This window comes from Erpetoichthys calabaricus, chromosome 9 (genome assembly GCF_900747795.2).
Source record: "Erpetoichthys calabaricus chromosome 9, fErpCal1.3, whole genome shotgun sequence".
Classification (NCBI taxonomy): domain Eukaryota; kingdom Metazoa; phylum Chordata; class Cladistia; order Polypteriformes; family Polypteridae; genus Erpetoichthys; species Erpetoichthys calabaricus.
The window spans coordinates 194827101-194840378 of NC_041402.2; the positions used below are offsets into that span (position 1 = coordinate 194827101).

Genomic DNA, 13278 nt, shown 5'->3' on the forward strand with positions numbered 1-13278 from the left:
GACGGGGAATCAGAAAAAGAAGGGGGCGTCAGTAGGGTACACTTTTCTGCTTACAGTTCGTTTTATCATCCGTTACATCTTGTGGAAAAACAATCAGCAAGTGATACAAATTGACATTACATTTAATAAAGGAGGACAGGAAAGGGCCATCTGATCAAAGATCTACAAAAAAGTGTAAAACAGACAGGATGGCAGATGGAAGTTTAGGTCTGTACAACACAAACATGGAGGCTACCGTAGGAGCGCAAAGAGAAAAATAAAAAGACTGCAGAGGAGGTTCGCCCGCTGGAAAGTCTCTGCTGCTGTCTGCAGGGTGCCAACCACCCTAATGACATACCCACCGTTGGTTTAAAACGTCTACATCTTCAGGCTCTTCTTCAGAATTCTATGCCCATAGACACCTAGCACCAATTCAAAAGCTGAAGGCCGTAGTGCATTCGAGGGGGTTGGCATAGATGGGTCCCCAAATCAGAGCTAGACAGACAGACAGAGTTGGACAAAGTGACAGATGGCATCCCCTGCTGACGCCCAACGGAAAGACTCCATGAATCGGAGTGGAGAGAAGTCTGTCATGGCACAGAGAGCCGGGCATACGATGCAGTGGCACTCTGCTTGGCACAGATGGGGCCCGGAAGGGTCTTTGGGCTGCGGCCATGGCACTTCAGTCTTGCGGTGGTCACAGGCCATGGCACTGTGGAAACAAATTTTGGAAGGTGAGGCACACCAAGTCAAAGGTGCTGCCTTCTTGGCCTCATCGTTTCTCAAGCGAGCTTCTCCAACCCAAACAAAATCCGTTTTTGAGGTGTGCAAAGAAGTGGAGTGTCGGGCCGTAGCTGCCACGGAGTTAGTCCGTCCTGAACTTGGAGTGCTGGGGGGTCCTCGGCGGAGGCGGGTAGCTCGGGCATCACTCCTCAGAAATAGAGAGCCGGCTCGCTGTGGAAGTCCGACAAGGAGCTGACGTCTGCAGGGGTCAGCTAGAAAGGGGAGAGAGAGAGAGCAGCACAGGGTCAGTGGGGGGTTTGGGGGTCCCGGCCCTCACCAACGTCAACGGGTGCCACTTACCATCTCCTCCGTGTTTAGATTGCCGTGTGCCGATAGGCCGACTCCCGCAGACCCGTTCTTGTCCAGCCGCTGCTCCTGCCAAGTGCTGAAGTTCATGGAGTGCTTAGGCATGTAAGTGGACAGATCTGTGGGGGGGGGGGGCACAAAAATACGTTTACTTCACCGGGACACAACCTTCTCTTCGTTATGGACATCGCCGTTTTGCGCAAGGGACACTCGTCCAGGTTGCTATGGTAATGGGAACCGGAGGTCCCGTTTAGCGACGTCACTTAAAGTGGCTCCGTGGTACGTTGGCTTTCCGACTGGCGCTGCTGCTTCTTGTGCAGTTTGAAGTGTTTGAGTTTCAGATCCCTTTGGCTACAACCTTAGTGGTTTCTCGACTTCACGTTTTGCGTTTAAACGTTTACGAGGCTTTCTACGAGTGGTGGCTCTGAGGCTAAGGATCTGCACTGGCACTCGGAAGGTTGCCGGTTCGAATCCTGAAAATGGCAAAAGTGACTCCACTCCATTGGGCCCCTGAGCAAGGCCTTTAATCTGCCATCGCTCCGCCCTGGGTATGACGTTAATCGGCATCCAGCCTGCTGGGAAAAATTTGGGGGCAGAACTGGCACTCCAGCCACCGTAAAAAAAAAAAAAAAAAAAAAAACCTCCCCACTGCTCCATTCCACCTGAACGAGTGTGGTGCTGAGGTGTCACCCGCCGCAGGGCTGCACTCGGGTCCCGATCTGGGATCCTGACTTGGTTTGTCACGCGGTGGGTATCAGCGCCTGCTCCTAACCGCCTTTCCTTTAGTGCACTTAGTGAGTAAGCCTCATTTAAAATCGACATGCCAGGCTTATCTGAGCTGGCATCAGTTCAGCCAAAGACGATCAGGGCAACGGAGACAACTGAGCGCCATGCCAGAGCCGCACCAGGCTAAAGACGAAGCTTAGCGGACTGTTATGGATCGAGAGTTTGTGAAATTCTCAGTCGATTAGAATCAAAACCTCGGATGAAGGTTTAGAGCATTGCTGCAGGCACATCTGATGTTATTTAATTAATCTTTGTGGCAGTCGTGGTGCCACACAATCGGGTTTGGTACCTCATGTCATCGTAAGTGTCGGTCCACCCAGGCACACTTTACTGTACGCACATCAGCTACACAAACGTGTTCTGCGCCTCGATCAGCTGATGGCGGTGTTTCACTTTCATTTTCAATCTCCAGATCACTTGCATCAAAACCGGAGTCCGACAAGTCCAAGTCCCAGTCAGCGATAACACGCAGCACGCCGTCCACGGAGTATTTGGGTTTACGCGATCGCTTTGGTCTCTGGTCGAATGTCGATGCCATTTTAGAGGTTCTTTGCTCTTCTCTACTCGTAGACGCGCAGAACATCGAGGTCAAATCAACGACACTGACTGTCGAACTAAAACGTCACGGTGAGTTCTGTCGCCATTTACAGCCGAGTAGCATTGGAGGACGGCTAGATGTGACACATCATTCATTCTTGTCATTAGAGGACCCCTGAATATCGACAAAAGTCGACATCCGCCCTGAAAGAGTTAACGTAACAAGGCGCTTTAGTGCAGCTGCCCCATTCACAGTAGTGGGCAGATGTGAGCTGCAGTGCCCACCACACCGAGATCAGCGCCGACGGTCCAGTCGTAGTGTCCTTAGAAAATGAGAGAACAACACAAAATGGTCAAATCGAACCGAGGTGTAGGTGGCAGGAAACGTTCAAGTGGAGTTCTGGGAGCAGACGCCCAAAATCCAGGAGATGCCCCCCTAAGTGTTCGGGACGCTCAAGTTTTGCTGTCGGACCACAGAGCATTTGGCCAAATAACGTAGAGAGCAGCCCTCACTCCCCCCGACCCCCCGCGGTTGCCCCCAGAAAAACGAGCCAGAAGTGTGAATTTTTTTTCAACAGGAAATGACATAAATCCGTGAAACAGAAACAAGTAAACAGCAACACGTCGCCATGGATACAGCAGGACAGGCCTGTGTGGTGCCCACTGCTCTGCCGATGCAGGTTTGGCACACGTCCCTGGTGTGACATGTTTTGAGACTGTCCCCAACGCACAGCCTGATGGCACAATAAGGACAGTAGCCACCTATTTCTTTGCTCGACTGAAGCGCCCCCTAGTGTTGTTGCAGCCTACCACAGCACCAGGCTTAGTGACTTCCAGATTTCTCCGGACACAAACATCGACAGTTGCTGCGTTGTGAACAGTTCTTGAGGGGCCAACGTCCGTCCTTGCACTCAGTTGCACTTATTTTTCCTTTTTTTTTTTTTTTTTTGACACCCAGCTACTGTTGCACCACACTAAAACTTAACTGGGCATATCATGCCAGTTTGGTGTCGTATCATGTGCCAGTTTCACTTTCCATGTCAACGTCCGATCACAAACTTGCATTGTCATCACGGTCCCTCAATTCGAGTCACAGTCCAGTTTCAGTTAATTGTGCGACTTGCTTGTGCGGCTTTCATTTGCCACTGTGTGTTGGGTTAGAAGCTCCGCCCCCGCTCATGAATATTAATGAGCAAGTTCACAGAGAAATATTCCCGAGCATTGTTGCAGCATGCTCTTTCATCCACTAGATGGCAGCAGCCGAGCGTTACTCAGGCTTAAGAATGTAAAGCAGTTGGTTAACCGGCCCGCCAGTTGGACTCGTTGGTCACCATGTCCTGCACTGGGGGGGGGGGGGGGTCACGACGAGGACCTTCGTTAGGCAAATTGGGGGCTTTGGGTCAGTTTCTGTTGGTTTATTTATTTATTTTTTTGTTTATTGGGAAATGACAAACGAGCTAGGCTGAATTTTTAAACATGTTAGAGGGGTAAGAATGAATTTATTATTTCTTCATTTTGATTTTATTTATTTATTTATTTAAGATTTTTGGTCATTTAGATGATTACGTATTAACGAGCCACAGTACCTGTCATATCTCTTGCCCTATATATGTGCACCTTGAGAGCCTTTCCTCGGTACTCTTGTGTGACCCCCACCCCCTGTCTCGTGACCCCCACTTCTCTGACTCCGCCTCCTTGAAGGCCTTCACTCCTCCTCCTCCTCCTCCTCCTCACGTATCTCACACTCAACTCTCGTATGGCCCAAGAGTCACACAAGGCTGGCCCCCCCAGTGCCCGGTTTTTTGACCGCCCCCCCCAATCCAGCCTTGACTCCCCCACATAGACAATACAAAACTCAGAGAGAGAGAGAGAGAGCCCATTCAAGGTAGGCTGGGAATGTAATGGACACCCAAAACGGACCCCAAGTCCTCCTTGTCATAGAGCTTGATGGCCAGTTGGTCACCGCCACCTCACAATACAACACGACAGTAGAAGCGGCTTTGTTCCTGCACAGCACTCCTCGCCACGGGCCGACGCAGACCACCGTGACAACTGCCGAGACAAAATGGCAGAACAGATGACCCCACTCCCTTGGTGTAGAACGGTCACTGTTCAAAAACAAAGTAGAAACGAGTGTCACAGGCAGAGGCCTGGAGACCCCCTAGTGGCCGTGTCACAGCCGAATCCGAGCCACCAGAGCTGGGCCGGCCCACCTACATTCTTGTTTGGTCACCAGAGCCAAATTGACCAATCGGAGTGCGTCCTAAGGGCGGGACACACAGACACAAATGGGTCACTCTAAAGCTGCGTTCAGTCGTGTGGCACTTGGGTCTGCCCGGGCTTGTCACCCACCCAGTCGAGTTTGTAGTGCCCAATAGAGGGGGGGGGGGGGGTCCTTTGGCAACCGATTATGGACAACAGCAAAAGGCTGCACTCGGGTCACACAATCCACAGGTCCCGTCACAGTAAGGTCAACCACCTCGGGGAGAACACGGCCAGAGGACAACAGTGGGCCGCACATCAGCTGGAAAAAACAGGCCTCTCAAGTGAAGACCACTCCCGGTCAACTCTTGAACTGGCTCTCTGGGAAAAGCCCACGATGATGATGGCATTTGGGCAATGGTGACATGCCACATTCCAGGTCACACTCATTTTGTCCAACCCAACTTGGTTGAAGGAGAACTGGTGCTGTGAACGCTGGTCTGCCTGACTTGACGACACACGCGGGTATCACGAGACGTATGGCACGCTGGGGCAGAGAATGTGTGTGAAGGTGGGGCACATCTAATAAACTGGGACATGTGACGTCTGGTGACAATGGGAGGTACCTCATAAACTGGATGTGTGACATCCCGTGTCGGTGGGCGTACCTCAGCATCTCGGAGCACCGGCTTGTGTCATTGAGTGTCCGCGTCCCTCGTTATGATGTCATAGGCTAACTTTAAAGCTGATTGGCCGAAGGGGTAGGACCCGGCTGTCCAATCACAGAGGGCTGTGATGAAGGCGACCTGACAATTCCGCCCACCGTCAGATGAACCAGCGGCACTTTGAAATAAAACTGAACAGGACCACCACAGCCTGGGGTGGGCGATAGCGTGGGTGGCACTAACAGCAAGTAGCTCTTGAAATCCGTCTGGGGCAAAGTGGGCAGCCAATCTCGACCTCCAGGAGTGACCCCCCAAAGTCGGCAGTAACCTTTGATTGAGGCTCACCTGCTGAATTCCGCACGGGTGAAGGCGAGTTGGTGAAAGTGGGCCGTGGGATGATGACGTGGCTGAGCCTCTCCTCCTCTTCGCCTGCGGTGTCGTCCTCTTCCTCCTCCTCCTCCTCGTCGTCGGCGGCCTCCATCAGGGAGCTCTCTGAGGGGTACTCAAAGGTGGTCTGCAGGCTCGAGTCGTTGAAGGAGATCTTGAGCTGCGGACACAGAGCAGAACACAAAGTCACAAAGTGGGCACGAGAAACGGGCAGGCCATCTGCTTGATATAGCGGCTGTCACTCAAGGCACCTGGGCAAGGCAGGCCGTGTCCTGACATCACACGTCGACGTCCGCAGGGCGCAGCGCCCGAGAATACAAGACGTGGAGGGCCGGGTGGGGCCACACGCCCAGTGGAGGAATGTTCTAAGATGGCAATTAGAGAGACGTGAGAGGGCAGGGACACATGACGAGACGTTAGCAAGAGCGGCACGGAGCAGCAGTACGGGCACCGTGCCATCTTGGCATCTTCACATTCAGAATATCTGAATAGCTGGACCTGCAAAGTCCTAAACCAAAGAAAAAAATAAAAAAGGGACGACGTCTGGTCAGCTGGCAGGTGGAGAACGAAATGTGACCTGGCCAGCGTCGAAAGCCCCCCCCTTTCTAATCCTTGAGCATGTGCCACCCACTGTCAAACAAAGATCAGGGGGTCTTCCAGCAGGACAAGACCCCAAAACACACATTGAGGAGCACCAAAAAAAAAAAAGATGGGGGCCTGAAGAGCAGAAAAGAAAAAAAACTGCAAACGTTCAACAGCCGAGAGGAGGAAGACGCGGGGGGACGGCGGGTGAAGGGGGCTTTTCACACGGGCCTGGACGGGTCGTCTTTACTGAGGAACTTTGGACGTCCTGATGATCCAAAGCAACAATGGAAGGGGGCCTGTGAATGTCCCCAAGCTCTGTGTGTGTCACAAGACCACCACGTCTACCGCTGTACACACGCGGGCAGGTGCCAATAACCGAATGCCCATGAGGATATCTCACACACACACACAGAGAATTTATCACAGTGGGCAGCAGGGTGGCACAGTGCTTAGTGCTGCTGCCTCACTGGTCCCCATCTGGGGTTCTTAATCTTTGTCGAGGTGGCATCCCCAATATTGGGCTGACACTCCCTGTCCCACCTACGGTGACCCAATAACTGGATAAAAACAAGGTTCACATAATGGATGGGTGGATGGTCTTTTATCCAAAGAGAGTGAAACCCGCAGGCACGGCATGGCCAGAAGACGGTAACGGCGCTGTGAAAAGGTATTTGCCCCCCTCCTAATAGCCACCACTTTTTTTGTTTATATATTTGTTGCAATGAATGGCGTCAGAACTTCAGGTCATTACAATCCACCTTCATAAAGAATAAGTGTCTCTGTGTCGGGCTGGGTGTCCAGCTGGTTGCTATATCTTGAGCATGGGAAAGGCGCTATATAAATAAAATGTATTATTATTATGTCTCTGCCATTCCAACAGATGGCGCATCACAAACATTGGGAGTAATAAAATGGATTACAATGGCAAAAACAATGCAGCGGTCTCTGCTTTTACAAATGCCATACCAAATGGCACATCACATACATCGGCGTTGCTTTAGTCATTCCAGCAGATGGTGCATCATAAACATTTATAGTGAGGCATTTTATTACTACAAATGTTTGTGATGTGCCATTAGTTGGAATGATCAGTGCAATGCATTTTAAGACCACATGCATTACAAAATACTTTCCAACAGATGGCGCACTACATGAATCACTTCGATTTCGCCCCGTCTTGAACAGCCAGTGTTAGATCAAGGGATTGGCGCCCAGTCCATGTGCTGTTTCCGCCTTGTGCCACACGATTGCTGGGGTGGGCTCCAGGTGCCCCACACCCCCGCCTTGGATAAACAGGTTAAGAAAACGGACGGATAGACGGATGGGAGCCGAAAGAAACACAGAATGCTGGGTAAAAATTGCTCCTTAACATATTAACGCTATAAAGTTGCCAATGTGAAAAGGTAAGTCTTCAAACAGCTGACTCCACTGACTGGACGCAGGCAGCCGTCATGTGCAGACCCTCATGACAAGAGTGACGTCGTCCCCACAGGGCTTCTAGAAACTTCTCAGTCCGGAAAGGAAAAGGAGACCAAGACCCTCCTGAGGCTCTGGGACTCCATTATTATCTCCAACAAGGACATCAGTAACAAAATGGAATCTCCAGGGAGAAGGCCATCCTGCCATAGGGACCCTCAGAGCACAGTGACGACTCATTCGAGATCCCAGGAGAACATCCAAAGAGCAGCAGACCTCCATAGGCTCAGCTAAGCTCCACGTTCAGAACTCCGTGGTAAGAGATGGGAGTCACAGCAGGGGCGCAAAAGTTGGCTTATCCAGGAGGGACAGCAATGCAAAGAAACCCCCGGATGATCCCCCAGGCTTGTGAAATAATGAAAGGGTGGGCGTCAAAAGAGGAGAACTTTATGGCTGACATGGAGCCCACCACCCTGCAATAAGACATGGAGGGGGCTGCTGGGGTGGCGATGCTCGAGACCAGGATAGCCTCGGTCACGTGACCTGGTGGAGTGGCCATGTTGGAGTCCTGACTCGAAGCCCACCAGTGGAAGGTGAAAGACGGACAGCAGATGACGGGAAGCATTCAGCTGGCGTCACCGTGGCAGTCGAGTGTTGAAACTGGTGGTCCGGGGGGCTGCGTCACTTCTCCCACACCAAACCCACACGCTGTGTGTTTCTGAGGCCACTCATTGTGTGAAATGTGCAAAATCCAGGGGACTCTGGAGGGGGGGCAAACACTTTTTCACAGCACGGTGGCTTTAGGGGGGCCCTTACTGTCACCTGTCCCTCGGATGTGCTGATCGCTGCTCATCTGTCCGCCTTCCAGAACCCTGCCATGTGCTCCTGCTATATAGCGCCTTGCAAGTCCGTCACCTCTCTCTAGTACAGGTGCGGATGACACCAGTAGTGAGGACCTCACCCACCTCTCCTGAGGCGACATCACGTGACTCGACATGTTCAGTTGTGGCCGTCGGTGACCAGCCGTGTCCCCCTCGTCACTCCTCAGTCACACCAGTCTGTGACTCGCCCCTCACACAAGGGTACCGGCTCTGTGCATGTGACAGGTGACAACCAATGAGAGCGGCGATGAGGAATAAGGAACACGGGTGGGCTTTGGACCCCCCCCCAAATAAAGGAGAAGCTCATCCTTCTGGTGTCCTGTGTTTTACGCACCACAGTGGGAAATAAAAGGGTCGGAGATGGTGGCTGACTGGTTAATCAGCAAAAGCAGGCTACTGGCAAGTGTGACTGTGCTGGAAAATCGTCACCCAGTCGTGTCACTTGACGTGCTCAGTCATTTTGAGTCGTGTGACTCGACACAGTCCGGTGACTAGATCAGCATCTGCAGTCAGTCGAGTTGCAGGGTGACAAACCGCAGAACACGTGTGACATCCCCGATGCCAGCCAAACCCGCCTGTAGAAACGCCGCAAGTCTCGAACCCGTGTCTGTATGTCTGTACAGAGAAGGCCCACCTTACACAAAGTCAGCATCCCAGAATCTCGCTGGATGTCACTTGGAGAAGACACGGTGGTGACAGAAGTGACAGAGAGGGGATTAATGATGATAAGCTGGGGGTCCTTCTGAATGCTCCTAAATGTTGTCATTTCTTTCCTAAACGGGCACCGGAGAGAAACGTCACACGGATGGCGAGCAGCCAAGGACTTGAACCGTGCGTAGGGGGGGCACGACACGATGAAGCCCACGCAATCCGAGTTGGGATGCAAGGGGAGCCCACCCGGGCAGCACAGAGTGCAAGGCAGTGTCACCATTTGGGGGGCTTTGTCATAGTGACTGGCCCACTAGATGACAATTTGAACCCGGGATGTTGGGCCAGGTAGGTGGCAGAGAAGCACAGCAGCTTTACAGGCAAGCGTGTGGGCAGTGAGGGGCGAGTGCCAGCGCCAGCCACGTGGGTACACAGAGAGACACACACACACACACACACACACACACACACACACACACACACACACACACGCTGTAATCCATCTCCTCCTCAGTGGACACGGCGCCAGGGCCAGCAGCGCAGCCCCGGGTGTCTCAGTTACCTGCCCGGCTCAGGTGTGCGGATATTAATAACCACGACAAGCACGGGCACCTTCCTGCTGGGAAGGCCCACCTGTGCCAAGGGGAGGGGGGGGGGTAGCGCCCTCTAGCAGGCAAGCGACAGGACGCACCCCAGGGTGCAGTTTCACACTTCCGTGTTTGCCATGGCAGGCAGGGTGCCATTTGTTTTCGCCAAAGTGGCAAAGTCCACACAACACGCCCAGCGATCCTCGTCTCGGGGGACATCAGAGCAGTGACACGCAGGGCGGTCACTCTGGTCAGTCACCTCCTCGGCGGTGTCACAGAGGGTGACGGCACGTTCAACCCGTCTGTTCCCACACCCACGCGGTGTGTATGCAGCGTCACAGGGAAGGTGGTGGTGGCCTCCGCCCTGCCCTGCCATGAATGGGCACACGGGCACCTGAGAGAAGGGACCGGGGATTAGCGGCAGATTAGCACACTTTGTGGCACGCAGAGCCTCGCCAATCGAGCTTCACACAATCAGGTCCCAATGTGGGCACACACCAGTGACCCTTGACCTGCACGGCTGGCAGACTTTGCCTGAGCGGCACACTCAGGAGATTAAACATTACACACGGCCATTAAGTGGCAGCTGACCAAGGGTGCTGAGGCATGCCACTCGGGGGGGGGGGGGGGTCACAGTCACATTTAAAAAAGACCCCGATGTGCGGGAGGCGATGCTGGCAGCCTGGTGCCGCTCAGACACGCACGGCAGCGTGACGAAGTGCTAACACGCCGCGCCATTGTTCACGAAGTAGTCGGCTTTGTGAGGGGTCTGCCGCCTGTCAACACGTCCAAACAGCCAGGGGGCAGCGGTGGGACACACGAGAAGTAATTAAGAGGCAGGCCAGCGCAGCGCCACCCGGCTCTCAGCGATCATGAAAGGCACAGCTCGAAATGCCAGCACCTAAGCCCAGAACAAAAAGAACAGCAGCCCCCAGGGCCCCCGTGCCAGCGGTGCCATCATTTTACCTTCCCTGCCATGTTCACCTCCACCCCCCCAGAGAGGTCAGTTCACTTACCTTCTTGCGCAAGGTGCCCGATTTGGAGAGGCACGACCGGCCCAAGCTCTGGTACCCGCCGATCACCTGGATCTCCTCTGCTGCCGGGTAACGTTTTTTCAGCATGGCCCCCAGGGTGGCAAAGGGGGCTTCACCCGTCCCGAGAGGTGTCTCCGAGTCTGCTGGCTCCTGCACGGCCTCGGAGGTGGCAGGCTTGCGCTTGGGCACCACAGTGAACGTGTTGCCAGTCTTTTGGTGGTACCCCTTGCCAGGCGCTGACGTTGAATCCTGAAGGGTGGGCTCAGCGTCCTCGGTGGCTTCCACGATGTCATCGATGTTGGTGACGGGTAGATCCTCCATACCCAACGTGCTGCCATGCTTCTCCCCATTGTCCACAGCAGGGCTCACTGGAGCAGAGCCCTCATCCTTTTCCCATGCGGGCACCCAACGGGGCACAGAAGCGTCACTCTCCCATTCTGGATTCCCAGGTTCTTGCGGGATAGGCGAAAGGGCATCGCGGGGCACATCGGGCACCGGTGGCTCCTTTTCTCGTCTTGGGTCCCACACACCCCCATCCCACATCTGCGCTTTTCTCAGCAGGGACCTCACAGGGGAGGGCGGCCCGTCCACCTCGTGGTCATCACGGGGGGCTACTTGACGGGCCCGGTTAGGAATGACGGTGAAGGAATTCCTGGAGTGGATGCGGATGTTGGCAATGGCTTTGGCCTGGAGGTCCCCCTCTGGAATGGAAGAAAGGTCTGGCTTTGGCGCTCGGCGGATTTCAAAGGAACTGCTGCCGCTGCCATTGGACGAAGGAATCGTGCTGGCACTTGGTGGCATCATCTCGGGACTCGGAGGAGGCGAGATGGCACTGGGCTCCAGGGGGCTAACCTCTGGCATCCTCAGCTGGGTTCTCGAAGTCACTGACTGGGTCCCCCTTGCGGAAGCACTAGGGGACGAGGGCACCGGACTCGGACATTCCAGTGGCTCTTCGGAGTCTTCCAAACCCGGCGGGTGAGGGCACGTTCCATTGGCCATGGGCACCATCTTTCGCTCTCCTCTCTCCTTGGGGTGAACCGTCACGGTCCTGGACGTGCCAGGCGGCTCAAAGCGTTTTCGGAAGGAAGACACAGACAAGCGGGCCTCACCCATCCAGTGCTCCGGGCTGGACGGCAGGGAGGTCTGAGGGGACGTAGGGGCGGACAGACTGGCAGGCAGCTCCACGTCTGTCCTTGTGGACAAGTCCAAGCTTTTGGAAGACGGCTTGTGGTTCTCTTGGACCTGCTGGAAGACGGGGATGGACTTGCTCCTGTCGGACCAGTGGCGGGTAGGAGAGCTGGGCAGTTGGCTTGGTGCACCTGTGGCAGGGAAAGGGTGGGGTCGTTTTGGCAATGGAGAGATCAACCGGGTCTTCGGCCGGGGGGCACTGCTGTCCGCGAGAAGGTCCTCTGTGCTGTGAGACTTTTGATGGAGCTTCCCGTAATTGCGGTCAAACTTCTGCAGAAGGCGACTCACCTGGCCGGGAAGGAGGCCCAGCTCGCTGTCGGGCTCCACCAGGCTCAGGTTCTCCTCGCTCCTGCTCAGCGCCGTGTCGTAAATGACCACCTCCCGGGCCCGGATCTCCGTCACGGGGCTGCCCCGGCGCTCCAGCAGATCGTTGATGGAGTTGTACCTGCCCACCGTGCCGTTCGGCCGGGCCTGCCCCTTCGGTCGGTCCTGGAAGAAGCTCGGGTCCGACTCGATGATGATGATGTTGTCCGCCCGGATGGTCTTGATGCCCGGCACGTTACCGTACGCCTCCAGGATGTGCTGGATGCTCCTGGGGGGCGCGTCGCGCTCCTGCCGCTTCTTCCTCTCCTTCTCCAGCCTGATGAACGGGTTGTCCTCGATGGACCCGAGGCTCTCCTGCAGGACCAGCTTCTCGCCCTCGGTCGGCTCCGCGTCTGGAGGCGGGTGGCCCGTCCCGGGCTGCGGCAGTGCCGGCGAGTCGCAGGTGTCGCCGGTAGACAAGGCCCCGCTCGGCCCCGCACCGCCGCTCTTCGCCCGCCTCCGTTCTAGGATCTCTCGCTTCCAGGCCGGCATCCTCGCCCCGGAGCCCGTGCTGGCCTGCGACTGCTCCCGAGACAGGAGCCGGGCCTCGCTGGCTGACATGGCTGGCGGCTGTCCGTCTCTCTCAGGTACGGCTCCGCGCTCGGCTCGATCCGCTCCGCCTTCAGCTACGTCTAATTGTAACCGAGAGCGAAGCGGCAGCTGCGACAGAGGCGCTGCGATGGAGCATCACAGGGGCAGGCCACGCCCCCTGCACCTGACACACTCACCGAAGGCCGGCAGCGCCACCGCCGGCCACGCCCCCGACCTTGGCCGCATCACGGCCTAAGCCCCGCCCCCTTTGGCGGCAGTGCGTGCGTCTGACGCCAGAAGCCTGGCGAGGCCGAGTTCATTTGCATTTCTGGGCACGCCCACCCGCTGCTGCACGCTCAGCGATAAGGCCGGCGGACTGCAGGAGCGGGGCTGTCGCGTC

At 55.3% G+C, this 13278-nt stretch overlaps 1 protein-coding gene across 1 annotated transcript; it reads right to left on the bottom strand.

The window, feature by feature from the left end:
• Nucleotides 1-759: 759 nt before the first annotated feature.
• Nucleotides 760-13078, bottom strand: tprn (taperin). The gene is made up of 4 exons (XM_028808748.2): nucleotides 10779-13078; nucleotides 5604-5805; nucleotides 1063-1187; nucleotides 760-974 (listed from the first exon to the last, which is right to left on the bottom strand). The coding sequence occupies exons 1-4, from the start codon at nucleotides 12906-12908 to the stop codon at nucleotides 912-914; spliced, it is 2520 nt and encodes an 839-aa protein (XP_028664581.2). The 5' UTR covers nucleotides 12909-13078; the 3' UTR covers nucleotides 760-911.
• Between the last annotated feature and the right edge of the window lie 200 nt (nucleotides 13079-13278).